The 14,736-nt window shown below is 38.9% G+C and overlaps 1 protein-coding gene across 3 annotated transcripts in view; it reads left to right on the forward strand.

Annotated features, from left to right (window-relative positions):
- Positions 1–14,736, forward strand: part of LOC108134785 (acetylcholinesterase) — a 33,780-nt gene that overhangs the window by 686 nt on the left and 18,358 nt on the right. For all 3 annotated transcript variants that reach the window (XM_041709154.1, XM_041709153.1, XM_017255237.2), the window contains one exon: positions 12,906–13,717. In XM_041709154.1, coding sequence (XP_041565088.1) covers positions 13,392–13,717 — 326 coding nt within the window. In that variant the 5' untranslated portion in view covers positions 12,906–13,391. The remainder of the gene's footprint in view (positions 1–12,905; positions 13,718–14,736) is intronic.

The following is a 14,736-nucleotide window of genomic DNA, read 5'->3' on the forward strand; positions in this document are numbered from 1 at the left end:
TAAAATTAATAAACAATTGTGTTCTTCAAAAGAGAACAATAAAGACTTATTTTACATTAAATATTTTAATAAAAAATCTCTGTTCAAAAGAAATGTTTTGGCTGTGGAAATTCTTGTTTCATTTTAGCACTTAACGATTTTTGATGAGCTCCTTGATCCGTAAAGTCTTTAGCACACACACACTCCCAAAAAGGTTGAACAAATGGGGAGAAAAAACAGGATATACAGGGAAAAGGGAGCGAGTCTTACAAATTCATAATTTGTCTGTTTACATACGAGGACTTGGTCACTGGTATTGGTGGTTTATCGAGTGGCGCTGCCTCAACGTCCACCCGCTTGCCCCACCGCCCCGCCACCCCCATCCCCGAACGAAAGCGAAATTATTTGTTTTTTGTGTTTTTTCTGTTGTTGTGGGGCACGTAGGCTCCATAACTTCCGCTCGGTCGGCTCACGCGCACACCTGTACCCACTCTCATACACAAACTTATACACACTTTTTGGCAACTCACATCGAGGGCGAGCACATTTAAAATTCTGATGAAAAGACACTTTTACTTTATTCTTTCTTTCGTCGTCACACAGAACAAAATATTTGTTATTATATTTCAACATGTTACAGAAAAATGTATAAGTAGTTAAATTTAAGGCCAGCAAAAACAATAAAAATTGTCTACACAAATACAACTATTGAAACACATTCCCTCCGATTAAATGGGTTATATTGGTGAAATACTTATAAGATAGATAAGTTAACTGAGTAGTCTGATTAAAATTTTAATTTAATAATTTAAATTGCTGGGGACAGACCCAGTCTTATTTATTTCTTTCAGTGCATCGGCATATCTTTTTTCATTTCTTTCGATTATTGTGTGCCCGAGTGCGTGAGTGCGCTTAACTCGGGTGTGTGTAAATATTTCGCTTGATTCCCAGCCGCACAATTTCTCGCATACTCTCCCAGTCGCCCACATGTCGCTTAATTCAACTGTCGATTTATCACACTTAACCCAAACACACACGGTTTACTGTTCACTATCCACTATACACTAGCCACCATAATCCGCTCATATCATGCAGCATCATCATCATCATCCCATGATCATCGCGTCATCATCCACCGGCGGCTTATTAGGTACAAACGCTGATTAGTTGCCCAGATTCGTGCGATTGCGTGCTGGGCTGAGTTGAGTTTGCTTTAGCTGCAGTTTCTGTCCTATTCCGTTTTTTTTTGACTAGTCCCCCTATTTACATACCGCGGCCAAAGATACATTTGTATCTATGTATCCATGGGAGCGCTAAAATGCGACCAACTAGTTTGCTGGGCTTTAGGTGTCTGATATGGTTATGGTTATTTTTTTATGGGTCTGTGAACTGCATTCGTGATTGAGATTTATGTTGCATACATATATATATATATATGTATATATATGCGCTTTTATTACACAATTATTTTATATTTTGTTACACGTTTTTCGTTCACAGTACGAATGTTCATCCGTTTTTATGGAGATTGTAACATAAAATTTGTATTCCTTAGTTTATTTTTATACAGTATTTTCGTTCAAACAAATCAAGCATTAATTCTGTTTTTTTATATTATTTTGATTACTCTTCAAACATAAATTTGGCTTCACTATTTTTCCAACAGAAGTCCAAAAATATATTAGCTTTTTCTGTTTGTGTTGTACAAGAGTCAAACCAATTATATATATGCACTTCGGTTATTAAGTTAAATATTTTTGTTGTCCGATTATTTAATGTATATCTGATTTTGGCAGGGGATAAGATATTTATATTTATTTTTACATATTTTCTGGTTTAAAAATGGAGAAAAATCTTTATATGATAGATAGCATAAATTGATATATGTTTTATGAATTTCCGAATAAAAATATAGGCTCTATAAATAACGAATAACGGATATTTCACTGCCAAAAAGCTGAACAGAAAATTGAGCATAAGCTTAAATCAAAATCAATTATAACAAATGACCGTTCATTTATATTTATAAGTTATTGTTAAATTATTATAAAAACAGAAAATATAATGAATTTGTATAATTTCTGGTCAATACATATTTCCCTGGTGTCGTTAATTTCAATAGGCAACATAGCATTGCTTAACAATTCAAATGCCATTAATTCAATTTGTCATTTGTTTGCCTCCAGGAATTATGTATAATTTAATGCCGCTGCTGCGGACTTCCGTTTATCACTGTTTATCCATTATCCAACCGAATCCATCAATTCCACGCACAATGCACCCGTCCACTGGCCTGCAATTGTGGCATATCTTTTGCGTCGAGGGAAAGTGCAATTTCGTGGTGCCTAGCACAAAAAAATACGGCATGAGATGTTTAAGTTAATTGAATCAGTTGCAAAAAAAAATGATTAAATCACAAAGGAGACCGCCGGGCGTGGGAACTCCGGCTGTGTTCTTTGTGTTGAATTTATGCTTTGGGCTTCACAAACAAAAAGGTCGAGCACAAAACACCAAACACACGGCAAACAGCACTCGCCACACACAAAGCAAACAAGCAAAAGGCGCAAGGCTTAAAGCGTGAAACACTTGAGAATTGTTTTACACTTTTTCGTTTGCGTTTGGGCACCCCTCTCCATGCCATTTTTCGTGTATTTTTCCAAATATTTTGTGCCCCGTCAAATAATTCACGGAACGCTGAAAGCCGAAACTCAAATGGCAGGCAGAACTTGCCTCTCGGCAACCAAGGAACTAAGGAACCAAGGAACAGGAGTTGCCCTGCAGTCCGTGGGGAGTGCAACGCTTTTCCACTTGGCTCCTTTTGCATTTCACGGAGAATCGACAAACTCATAAAAGTCTTTTATACGTGTACCGGGTGGGCAACACGCGAAAATATGCAAATAAAATGCCATAAAACAATGCGAAGGACAAGCAAACAGGCGAGCATAAAAAGCCAGCAATAAAATTGAAACAAAGGGGACAGTTTTATACCCTCGGCTAATATGAATATTGAATGACGAGCTAAGGGATGGCCAAAGAAAAAGTTTCTCATCCGAAATTCCTTATTTCTAAGAAAGTCCTATTGACGTTAGATTTCTGTAATACAAAGTGCTGTATATCCTGGCAAAATAAAAGCTTACATTTTCGAATAAGACACTTTTGCTTATCTTTATAAATTTTATTTTTTTTTTTAAATTAATAATTTAAATTTATAATTTAATTTTATTGATATTTAGAAGCCTACGGAAATAGTAGATCAAAAGAATCTACATCCTTTAAACCTATATTTCGAAGATCATTTAAATTAAAACATTTTATTGACAAGACTTTAAAATCATGTACAAAATACATTTATGTTTGTACCGTCGTTACAAGTATTCATATCCTAAGCTGAGTGTTTCTTAATTCGTATAAGAACAAGCCAGCTCGGTAAATGGGTCGTTTCTTGTCCGTTGGAGCAGCATTAAAACGCAGTTTTATTGCATATCCTCGTGGGCTTTCGGCCAGCCATCATTGTCTTAAGGGTCCGGCGATGACGATGGGCGATGAAAGACCCGAAACCTACCGAATTGAACACAAACTAACCAAACCAGACCGAAACTCACGCAACACAAACGGAAAACAGAAAAAAGAAAGCAAAAAACAGCAGACAAAGGACAGAAACAGGGGCAGAAGGGAATTGTTTAACATTAGTTTTATGCGATCCTTTTATATGTCTGTGCTCTAGCTACTTTTATGAGTTTTCTTGTGGTTTTGCCGTCTGAATGTTGGTGTTTCCCTCTTGGCCATTGCTTGGCGATAATAACGCTATTTGTTGTCTGCTGCAGTCTCATTAGATTTTATTGGTTTTACTAAGAATCAGGAGAATCAGTTGCAATAACATGGCACATAGGATTGCGAAACTCAGGCGACTTCATTTCGGTTGTTTTGCATTTTCTTGGTTAAATTAAATGTCTGCTTAAAGTGGTTCAAAAACTGAAAACATCAACTTTCAGGAAGAAAACAGTCTCTAATAAATTTAAAAATATACATTTCTTGGAAATATACATAAATCAGTTGGTCTTCTTAATTCCTAATCATGACTTTACATTTGAATAAAATAGTCTTATAGCTTATTTTATATTGATATTGTTTGCAAATATTCATTTTTAAATGACATTATCAAAATGGAGAAGATAAGTGAAGAATGTGTTTACGATAAACAGCATGTTTCGGCTAAACAAATAAACAATTTTAAAGTACTTTATAACCCGTTACGTTGAGAAATGCGCATCAGAGTATGGGAATATAAGCTCCTACTTTCTACGCCATTTTTACAGGCAGATAATCACTTATAAGCACACACACACGCACACACACGCATTGAGCCCGTGACGTGTACTGGGAATAAGCGGCTTGATGTGTGTCTGTCTGCGCGCGTGTGTGTTAGCCCTGGTGCTCTGGGCATTAAAAGCAACCCAGGGTAAAATAAAAGCAAGTGCCAAGTGTGGCGCATGTGCCACTCAAAGGCAAACAAATGCGAAGTTCTGCTGTGTCTTGGGGAATACGCGGCGTATGCGCGATTTTAGTGTGATTGTATGCGCCAAGCTTTGCCTGTAAATCGCTCAGTGAGATTGTCGCTGTTGTTATCGCCGGTGTTACCAACGCTGGCTTTGCTTTAACATGCACAGATTAAAGTTGAATAACATTAACGCTGCGAAAAGTCGTCGTTCTAATTCTATTTAATTTTGCATTTGTAGTGTTTAAATTTGTTTCTTTGATCAACGTTGAAAGTATAATTATTGGAAAAATCCAGCAAAATGTTTTGAAAATGCAGAAACATAAAATTTGATTTATTTTTAACTATTTCGTGCAGGGAAATTTTAAATTTAAGTCAATTAAGTATTTGCGGACATAATTGATAATATAATTGCTTACCTTTTTGCAACAAACTTAAATCTCTTCTTATTTATGAAAATTCATATTATGTTAAATTTTGTATTTTTTTAGTCAATTGAAACTCAATGCCATTAATTTAGTTTAACTTTTTATGAAACGTGGTAAAAGGAAAACAATGAGATGAATTGAAACGTAAAGCCGTAATCAAGTTTTAAACATAATTAATGAGTTGACGGAATTTTCGTTTTAAATCAGAAAACCAATATATTTTAATTTGTGTTTTTTTGTTGTTGACCAGTGAAAGTACTTAGCAGAAAGTATAATTTTTTAATCAACCCTAATTGCATGAGCCAGACTAATTGACAAGCGACGAGTCAACATAAATATTAAATAACTTTGTAATTATTGTAACAAATTACAAATTATTGATGCGTGGGCCAATTAAAATTCAATTTAATTTCCAGCGTGTTTTCCACTTAATTTTTCGCATATTGTTGTTGCTTTTGTTGCCGTGATTGCTGTAATTGTTGCTGTGGCTGCAATTTGGCTGCTGCTATAAATTGAATAAGTCAGGCAAAGGCACACGAGCACACACACCCAATGATATGGTGTATGGATGGTGCCCAGGCCTCAGTTCCACTTTCTATGGCCCCGACAGCCAGCGCTCTGATTATTGTAATAAGCAGCCCAATTATAACTCTTACGCTTTTATGAGCATAATTATCGGGGGAGCAGCATCCAAGTCTGTTATCTTCACAAGCATCGCATCAATATTGATTGTTGACTTTGTTGTTTCTGTTTTTGTTGCTCGATGATGCGTGTTGTTGATGCACCGATTGCATTATGCAGCTATTCAAGCTCAAATCGATCCAAACTTGGTAGTTGTGTAGGACGTTTCACAGGTCGTATGCGCAACGTATTCAGAGCGCTCCGGATGCTGATGACGTTCCGTGCGATTAATTAACCTGCCTGAGGTAACCAAACCAACAAAGCCGAACATTGCTATTCTGCTGGGTCTCTTGTCGGCATTTTGTGGTCAGAAAATACATATATGTGCAGGGACCTATGGCCGTGACGTCACTGGGCAGGCCAGTCATTGGCATTGTGTACTTGGATGGTTGGATGGATGGATGCTTGCCCTTTGGCAGTGGCGCCCCAAAAGCGAACGCTTTTATTTCTTGCGTCATTTCATATGAAAGCAGCACTCACATTTGACATTTTACAGCATCATCAGTTGAAAAGGGACAAAGGGATCGCAAAGGACCGACCATCAGGGATTCAATGTTGAGTATTCATAATCATTCAGGCCAGAGAGCTAGCGTCCTCATGGCGTATACTTTATATTCAAGCTGATTATTGATATTTTAGTAAAGTGTGCATCCGAAGTAACATTCAATATGCTCTGTACAATTTTAGCTTTACAACTTTTGGGGTTTTATTAAAATGTCGATAATATTTAATTAACTAAATTTTATTTCAATTGAAAAATAAATAAAATGTTGTACATTAAAGTTAAAATATTCTTTCGCTCGTTTTAGATTATTTATCTTCTGGTCGCCCTCTTTAAAATTCCATTACCAAATCGTATATCATCTGCTGGTTCTACTTCATCTCTCAGCGTTCCATTTCTTTCCAGGGTTTTGCATTCTCTCTAGGTTAACGACTCTATATATTTCATAACCAACTGCAAGTTGAAAAATACATAAATAAGAAGCGAAACTGCCATAAATTCGAGTCGAGACCTGCGGTGCACGTTTTTGGGTCGTGTGCCGAGTACGTGTCCCGGGGACTACCCAGCTCACTTAGGTTACTTAATATACAACTTTGGCCCCCGAAAAAATACAAACACCCGCACACATGCCTTTTTTTCCGCGCCTCTGTGTGTGTGGTGTGTGTGGTGTGTTGGAGTCAGGAGCAGTCAGAAATGGCGGCTTCGCCTGAGTTCAGCTCAGCTGCTGTTGGCTGTTGACTTGTCATTCCCCGATTATTGATTTTTTATTTCGGCTTTAGGTGCAGCACACCCACCGAAGAGGCCGAGGCCCAAGACATCGACACCAAGGGCAGGGGCAAGGGGCAAGGGGCAGGAACGGGGGCGGTGGCGGTTCTGTGTGTGCTTGTGGGCTAGAATCGTGTGAGCAGGCAGCTCGCCCGAGAGAGATTCGCACATGTCTTGGCCTGCACGGAGAAAAAGTGATTAAGATTAATCAACAACTAGGAACTGGGGTAAAATAGTTAGCAATACTACACACACAACTTTGATAAGCTTATTATAGAATATCTTGTTGTATCTAAATATCTTTATCCTAACTTGACAAGCTTACAAGTTAATTATAAGTAATTGTTGCAATTTATTTCAAACAAATTATATAATATATATAATTTTTCAGTAAGGTAGGACAGATTAAGTGAAACTTTGAATTGAAACTTTGATGGACGATTTAACAAAATTTAACTGAGAGATATAATATTTCATTTATTTTAAATTAATTATATATATCCATCTTGTGTATACTTTTTTTTTTAACTCATTAGTGGGTCAAAATAATTAATGTGTATGATAGAGTTTTAAGGAATATGTCCTTTCTAATATATCAACTGAAATATGTAGTTTTTTAAAGAGTTTAAATTAACTTATTACACTCATTTAAACATTAAATATTGCTTTAATGATTTAAAATTTGTAGCGTGTTATATATGAAGATATATGATCCAGCTATAGCCAGTTAAAAATTAAAACGTTTTGTGAGTAAAAATGTTTTAGAGGAAAACGATGTGTTTTTGCCAATTTTCTCCGTGTGGGCTTGGGAGCGGAAAGGCAACAGGAAGGGAACTGCGGCCTGGGATGACGATGGCCACGACGACATGGCTGTGGTGATATCATCAAGGTCAGTCACACGGGCGCAAGCGGAGGCAAGCGGAGCGCGAACCTGAATAAGTCGCGCTAAATTGAGCGTCTCAGCGTTAACGAGCCCCGGTGACGGGCGAGAGCCACTAAAGCCAAACTCGTGCACCGGACGTAGTGCCGGCGCCACCCACTGCCACCTCCTGCAATCCCTCGCCACCAAACACCAGACCACCGCCCATCTTCCCGCTTCCACCCCCCTTTGAGGGGGTCACTTCAATCGCCGCAGCCGCCACATGCGGCGCCATGCAATAAAAAACTAAGCGCTACTGGCTGCCTCCTCAGGCCCACAGTTTTTTCGTCTCATGCTGTGCAATTTTGACGTATTAGTGGGACTCTACGTAGTTTCATTGCTTAGTTTTCAGCAATTACACAATAAAATCGAACTCAGCAAATTCCACAGAAATTTGTAAAGCTTTGTTTATTGTTATTAATTGAAAAGTTCCATGAAAACCAATTATAAACTTCTGACTTCTCTTATTTTCTATATACTACTTTTTGTTTAAAAAAAAACTACTGTAGCTTTCATTGACTTTTAAGTTCATTTTAAATTAATTAATTATTTGTTTTGTTTGTAATGCAAACATTTTAATTTTTGTAGTATAGTTTGTAACATTTATAATATATAAGACCGAAAATAAAACCACCTCCATATAAAGACAATGAAAAGATTTTATATTTTCAATGGGGTGTTTCTTCTAACAAAGAAAGTGAATTAGAATGCATTCCTGCAGCAATGGAGTCTTTGGTTAGACTGCTAGTTTGAAAGTGATTAATATCTGCATTTTCAAAACTTGAGTTCCATTTAAAAACAAATCGGTTTCCGTTGCCCAATCCACTAAAAAAGTTTTTTGGTCGCAACAATAAGGATACAAGTTTGGATCAAAATGGCTAAGTCTTTATATGTATATTAATATTTATATTACTAAAGCACAGGAATTAATCGTTATTAAAAGTTTCAAGATACTTCAAAGAAAATTATTTAAATTCTGAGCAGTTTCTATCGTAAGATGAACGTAAGTTCCTGGTTCTTGGGTTTCTCTGCCTCTGCGCCACGCCCGAGCATTTATTTTATAGTTTTCCTGGCGCCAGACATTCGCCGAATGGCCGGGCTAAAGGCCTGTGATCTGAGTCCTGTCGCCCGGCAAATGAAAAGGTCAAATGGTCAGTGAAAACTTGATGATGATTGTGCCTCATTAAAGCAGATGGCCATATTTTTCGGGGTTTAATGATTGCTTGGCGGTTTAAAAACCGGAAAAGAATGCAGGGAAATGGCCTGGAAAACATTAGGTAAGATTTGCTTAGTGAGATACAAATGTAATACACGTAGCTTTAACTCTGTCACTCTCCTGAAAATGATTCTATTTTTGATTTTCTTCAGGGAATAATGTCTTGCCTTAAGCAATCGTCAGCATAAGAGAAATTTTTTAAGCCAACAGCTCCTTAGGTATTCAGTCCATAATAGACATCAATCCCTCACTTCTTGATTTACCCTCTGGTACCAATTAAGCGTCGCTGACTGACGGTCTACCTGTCCGTCACTACCCTCTTCAACTCATCAATTAAAACAGACACCTTATACACTGCCAAAATGGTAGCTAGGCAGTCAGATCTAGGAACAAAATATGCTTTTCGGTGGCCCATAATAAGTAAGCTATTGTTGAAGTATATATATTTAAATACTAAAACTCAATTCCACTTTCTTTATAAGTCGGTTGTGGGAAACTCTAAAAAATCTTATAAAATTTTAAAATATTTTTTGGTTAAGAAAACAGCTTATTCCTAGACAATTTGTAAACAATTTTTCTGGGATCCTTTTTTTGTTAGCTCTTAAAAATATTGTTTAAAAAAAGGTTTGCAATTATTTTTTATGTATTTGTCTTGATATTCATACAAACAAGGAAAAAAAAATAATATCATAGAAAAAACATGAATGCCAAACATCACAAGCCCGTAAACAAAAATGAAAACACAAACAAAACACAGTTAACTTTTTCCCTACTCCCCCGCTTTTCCGACTTTTCTCTTTTTCCTCCGCCATTTTCGGTGTCTCTCGTCTTTGTTTTTGTTTCGTTTGCTTTTGTGTTGTTTACCCTTTGGGTTTTACCGTTCGTTTTGTCGTTTGCCATGTTTTTCAGCATTTGCCAAATTTTGAAAACAAGAGCAAACGAAATAAACAATCGATGGCGGCGGTGAAAGTGGGAAGGTGGGAAAATGGGGAAAATAAAGAAAGTTGATTGGGAGCAGAGAGGGGGTCGTTGGGGGCTGGCCAAACCTTTTTTCCTTTCTGCTGTCGCTGTGACCTTTGGCCAACAAAGCTGACCCGCATGAGCAAAGGGGTGGGGGTGTTGGGTTGGGAAAAGGGGGCGGGGATTGTGGGTGGGCGGTGCCTTTCACCTGTGTCCTTGTCATCGTCGTCATCAGCAACGCTCCCCGTCCCCCGGCACGCCGAAACTTTTGAAATTATAATTTAATTTGAATGTCATTAAAATTTTCGCGCTCCCACTGTCTCTTTCTAACGCTCATTTTCCGGCTATCCTTGTCCCACTTTGTGGGTTATCATATCCATGACAGCATTTCAGCAGGGAAAAGGGAAAAAACTAAAGCGAAATCGAAACAAGAAAAACTATACAAAAGCAATAGCATGTTGACGCTGTAGACAGATTTTAAACTTCAATTAAAATATTTAAGATTTGGTTTCCTCTTCCTAACAAGAATGTCAAGAAATATTTTGCTTAATTTCAGCTCTGATAATTTCGAATTTTCAATTTAAAAATGATTGTTTTCCATACTTATTGAACCGGAATTAAGCTAAAAAGCAGCAAGACCAGAATTTTGTCTACCGTTGCCTCGAATTAAACTTAGACTGCTTCTTATAGTTAAACACACTTCTCTGGATTTCAGTGGCTTCTCCAGCCAAGTTTGAAGTTGACATTTTATAAACACAGAGTTAGCAAGAAAAACGGCTCGTGTCAGCTAAAACTAAGCGCTTTAGCTGTGAGCTTCCAGGCACTGGCAGATATAAAATAAAATAAGATAAATACAACTTCTGGTCGTCTTTCGCCCGCTCAAAAAACCCCTCCTTTGGGCAGGGTAAAAAATGCGCATGTTTATGGAAAAGTTCTAGTGAAAAGTGCGTCCCGGAAAACAGAGGGAAAAACTGCTGCAGTCGCAAGAATTAAGAAAATATTCACTTAGGCCAGGACGTCTTATCTCCCGAGTACCAGGCAGCGACCATTTAGAAACACTCTCGGAAAAGCGCCTCAAAGATTGCGACAGTTGCCATGGAAACTCGGGGAAAATGCAAAGAGCCAGAGGAAAATTGAGCTAATTTAGCTAAAATGTGCACCTAGGTGGGGGAGGTGGAGAGCGAATTAAATTGCCAGCCTGCAACTCGCATTTCGGTGCCGTCTTAATGCCATTTTAATTGCGCGGCTAAATAACATTTAAATTACTGCGGCGCCAGCTGCAAAAGCCTCTAGGTCCTGGTCCCTTTGTCCTTATGCAGACAAGTTGCCAAGCAAAGGGATCTAGAAGGGGTCCCAAGACTTAAGGCGGTGCAACTGCAGGGGGCGTGGCAGCGGTATTATTACACGAGCACCATCTAATGGACTGTCAGCATGCAAGGCTCAGCCGAACACAATTCAAGTTTCTTGGCTTAATTCGAAGCCAGCAGTTGCTGCAACCTGAAAACGTCAAGGACGTGAACTAAAAAAGGAATTTTCCACTGGGAAATGTTTGTTTTTCCTGCCAAACAGCAGCTTCCCAATTTAAAATGTTCTAAAACGGCGCGGGATCAGGGAGCACAACTTTATTTCGTAAGATGGTTGTCACATTTGGAACTTTATTTATATTTTAGCATGTGCTAAGAACTTGTGAAAACGAAAAACGACTGTTTTTCCTGTAATGTTTTAAACATTTGATCTTTCTAAACTACACAAGAGCTTAGCATTATTTTTTCAAGTTTATTATTCTGAATTTAGTAAAAATCAGAAGGTAGACAAGTTATAATATATACTTACAAAACTTTTTAATATAAGATCATAAGAAACAAAGTTTTCTTTAGATCGAAAGATTTTATAATATGATACATACTTGTCAAACGCAAATTTATGAAGGTTTTCTATCCAGTATTCATTTGTATTGTTACTTTAATTGGGTTGCCTTTGAAATCGAGTTTTGGTTATACCTTTTTATGTTTTGTACAGGTTTTTTTTTGCCATTGGACCAGCTTCAGAAATTTCAAATTAGCACAAAACGCCCCGGGATTCCATGGGCTTACCCCGACTGCATTGGTTTGAAAAGATATTTGCTTAAATCGGTCAAGTGACTCTAATGAAAGCATATAAGAAAATATGTTTAACGACGTTGCAGGCAAAGCCTTAGAGAGCGATATGCGCCACTCGAGAGTATCCGGTGAGTGGCTTGGTTGGTGGCTTGGTTGGTGGCAGGTGTGCTGGTTACCCACCGGTGGGTGATGGGTGGTGGGCGGATACAGGTGACACTCAGAAAGTTTTGAATGCAAGCCGAGACCAAGAAAGGAGGCAGCTTTGCATCTTTGCCCGAGTGGTAAACACACACACACTAACCCAAAGGCAAACACATAAATATTGCAGCATACAAACGGGGGCAGACGACACAAGCACCCAACAAGTCAACTCGTCCATGTGTCTGTGTGAGTGCGGTGGCAGAGCACTGAGAAAAATTATTATATCTAGACTTTATTGTCAGGTAAAATTATCCATAAGTACTATTTTACAATAAACTATCAAGCTATCTGCATATAACTTTCCCAAAAGTTGTCTCTCTATTGCAGATAGTATATAAATCGAAACGATCCGGATCGGACGACTATAGCATATAGCTCCCATAGGAACAATCGAAAGAAAATATAAAAAAATTATAGCTTTGCTATTTTATTTTTTTTATAGTTCTTCGATTTTTAATGATGGAGTATTATTTTGGAATTAACGGTTTAATTTGGACAAAATCGGACGACTATATGTAGCAATGATTTGTAATGGGTACTCATATAAGTCATTTAACCGAACAAATATATCTAAATTTTTGTACCGTGCAGCCACAGCAATAAAATACCCAGTCAGGAAGCCCAGACAAATAGTTTAATGCCTGTTCCTTCTATTTGCAGTTCAAACACAGCCGGAGCCGAAGAACAAAAGCCGAGCAGCCGGAGCGGGCGCTGCAAAAGTGCAACAGCTGCACAGGAAAGCGAACTGAAACCCCCGCCCGAACAGGTCCATAAACAGATTCAGATTCGAACCCAATTCCCAGTGCCGAGTTGCCAGATTCCGGATTCCAAAGCTGCTGCGGCGGGAGAATGTGTAGTGCAACACACGGGCGGCAGCTTCAAGTGGCAATTGTGGCAGCAGCAGCAGCGGCGAACTCAACCGGATAATAAGTTGTGGATGCGGCTTGCAGCCCCGGGCAGGCATCCCGAATCCGCCAGGAACACCAACTCCTAACCGAGTTACCCAGCGTGCAGAAATCGCGAATCGCCACCAGAGACAGTGGTCAGTGTCAGTGACGTCAGGCCAAAGTAGGACACCGCCCATCGCCACCGCCACCACCACCGCCACCGCCATCGCCACCCATCGCCGCCCTGCGCATCCGCGTCATGGCCTCCGTACGGCAGAGCAGCCTCCTGCCCATGTCCTTGCCCCTGCCCCTGCCCCTCTCGCTGCCCCTCCCCCTGGTTTTAGTGCTATCGCTGCACCTGTCCGGCGTCTGTGGCGTCATCGACCGCCTGGTGGTGCAGACCACGTCCGGACCCGTCCGCGGCCGCTCGGTGACGGTGCAGGGCAGAGAGGTGCACGTCTACACGGGCATCCCCTACGCCAAGCCGCCCGTCGAGGATCTCCGCTTCCGCAAACCGGTGCCGGCGGAGCCCTGGCACGGCGTCCTCGACGCCACACGTCTGTCCGCCACCTGCGTCCAAGAGCGGTAAGTAAACTGGGGGCTTTTGAAGGAATCTGAGTAAAGGGGGGGATTAGATTGGATTTTAACTGCATTCTGAAGGAGAAGATGGTTATTCATAGCAAATTGCTGTCAATTATTTTATAAAAAAGCGGAAATTAAACATAAATAGAGTTATTTTTATATAGTTGTAATTTTATGTACTTTTCTAATACTCGCTTTGGTGCGTATACGTAATGTTATCGTGGGGAAAAAAGGAAATGAATAGGAATTCTATTTTGAATAATTTTATAGAAAACGTTATTGTTTGACCTTAAATGCAATATTCACAAGGAAAATGTTAATAATAATTTATTATGTTTTAATAGCTTAGCCAGTTATACATTTGTTAAAGAATTGTAAATGTGAGAATACAATTTTATCTTTTAAAAACAATTTCTCATCTTTGGCTTTAGCGGATATTTGGGGGGTCCGAAAGGAGGTGGGCTCGTACGCTCCATTTTTGCATTTGACCTAGAAATGAAAAATCGCAGCCCGGCTGCAGAGGCAGCTTGCTGTTGACCTAACTGTTGCCAGTGACGTCATGCCGCATGCAAAAAGCCGGTCAAAACGGAAAACAGAAAAGCCAATTCGAAACTTTACTCAGTATGTTGGCTTTGCCAATTGCAATCGCGCTGTATTTACCTTTCAATGTTTGTGGTACGGCAATATATTGCTCGCAAACATACGACTAATGTAGATTCAATATTAAATATATTTAACTTCAAGGACCCAATCATTTTTCAAGCCTTACCATTTCTCGGCAAATACTCTTCTATATGCTTTAATGTTTTCTTATAAAAATTGTATATACAATATAGTAGAAAATCTCTAGGGCAATGGATATTTAATAAATATGCACCAGAAAAAAATAACTATTTCCTTCCCCATTCATTAAATCAAACTTATTTGGTTTCGTTTACTTTTGCTCTTGAAATGGAGAACCAAAGTTTTTCCGCACCCCAAAAGAAAAGTCATCAAAGTGTGTGAGCCAAAAGGAAATTAGA

Source organism: Drosophila elegans, unplaced genomic scaffold (genome assembly GCF_018152505.1).
Source record: "Drosophila elegans isolate 14027-0461.03 unplaced genomic scaffold, ASM1815250v1 contig_476, whole genome shotgun sequence".
In the NCBI taxonomy this organism is placed as follows: Eukaryota; Metazoa; Arthropoda; class Insecta; order Diptera; family Drosophilidae; genus Drosophila; species Drosophila elegans.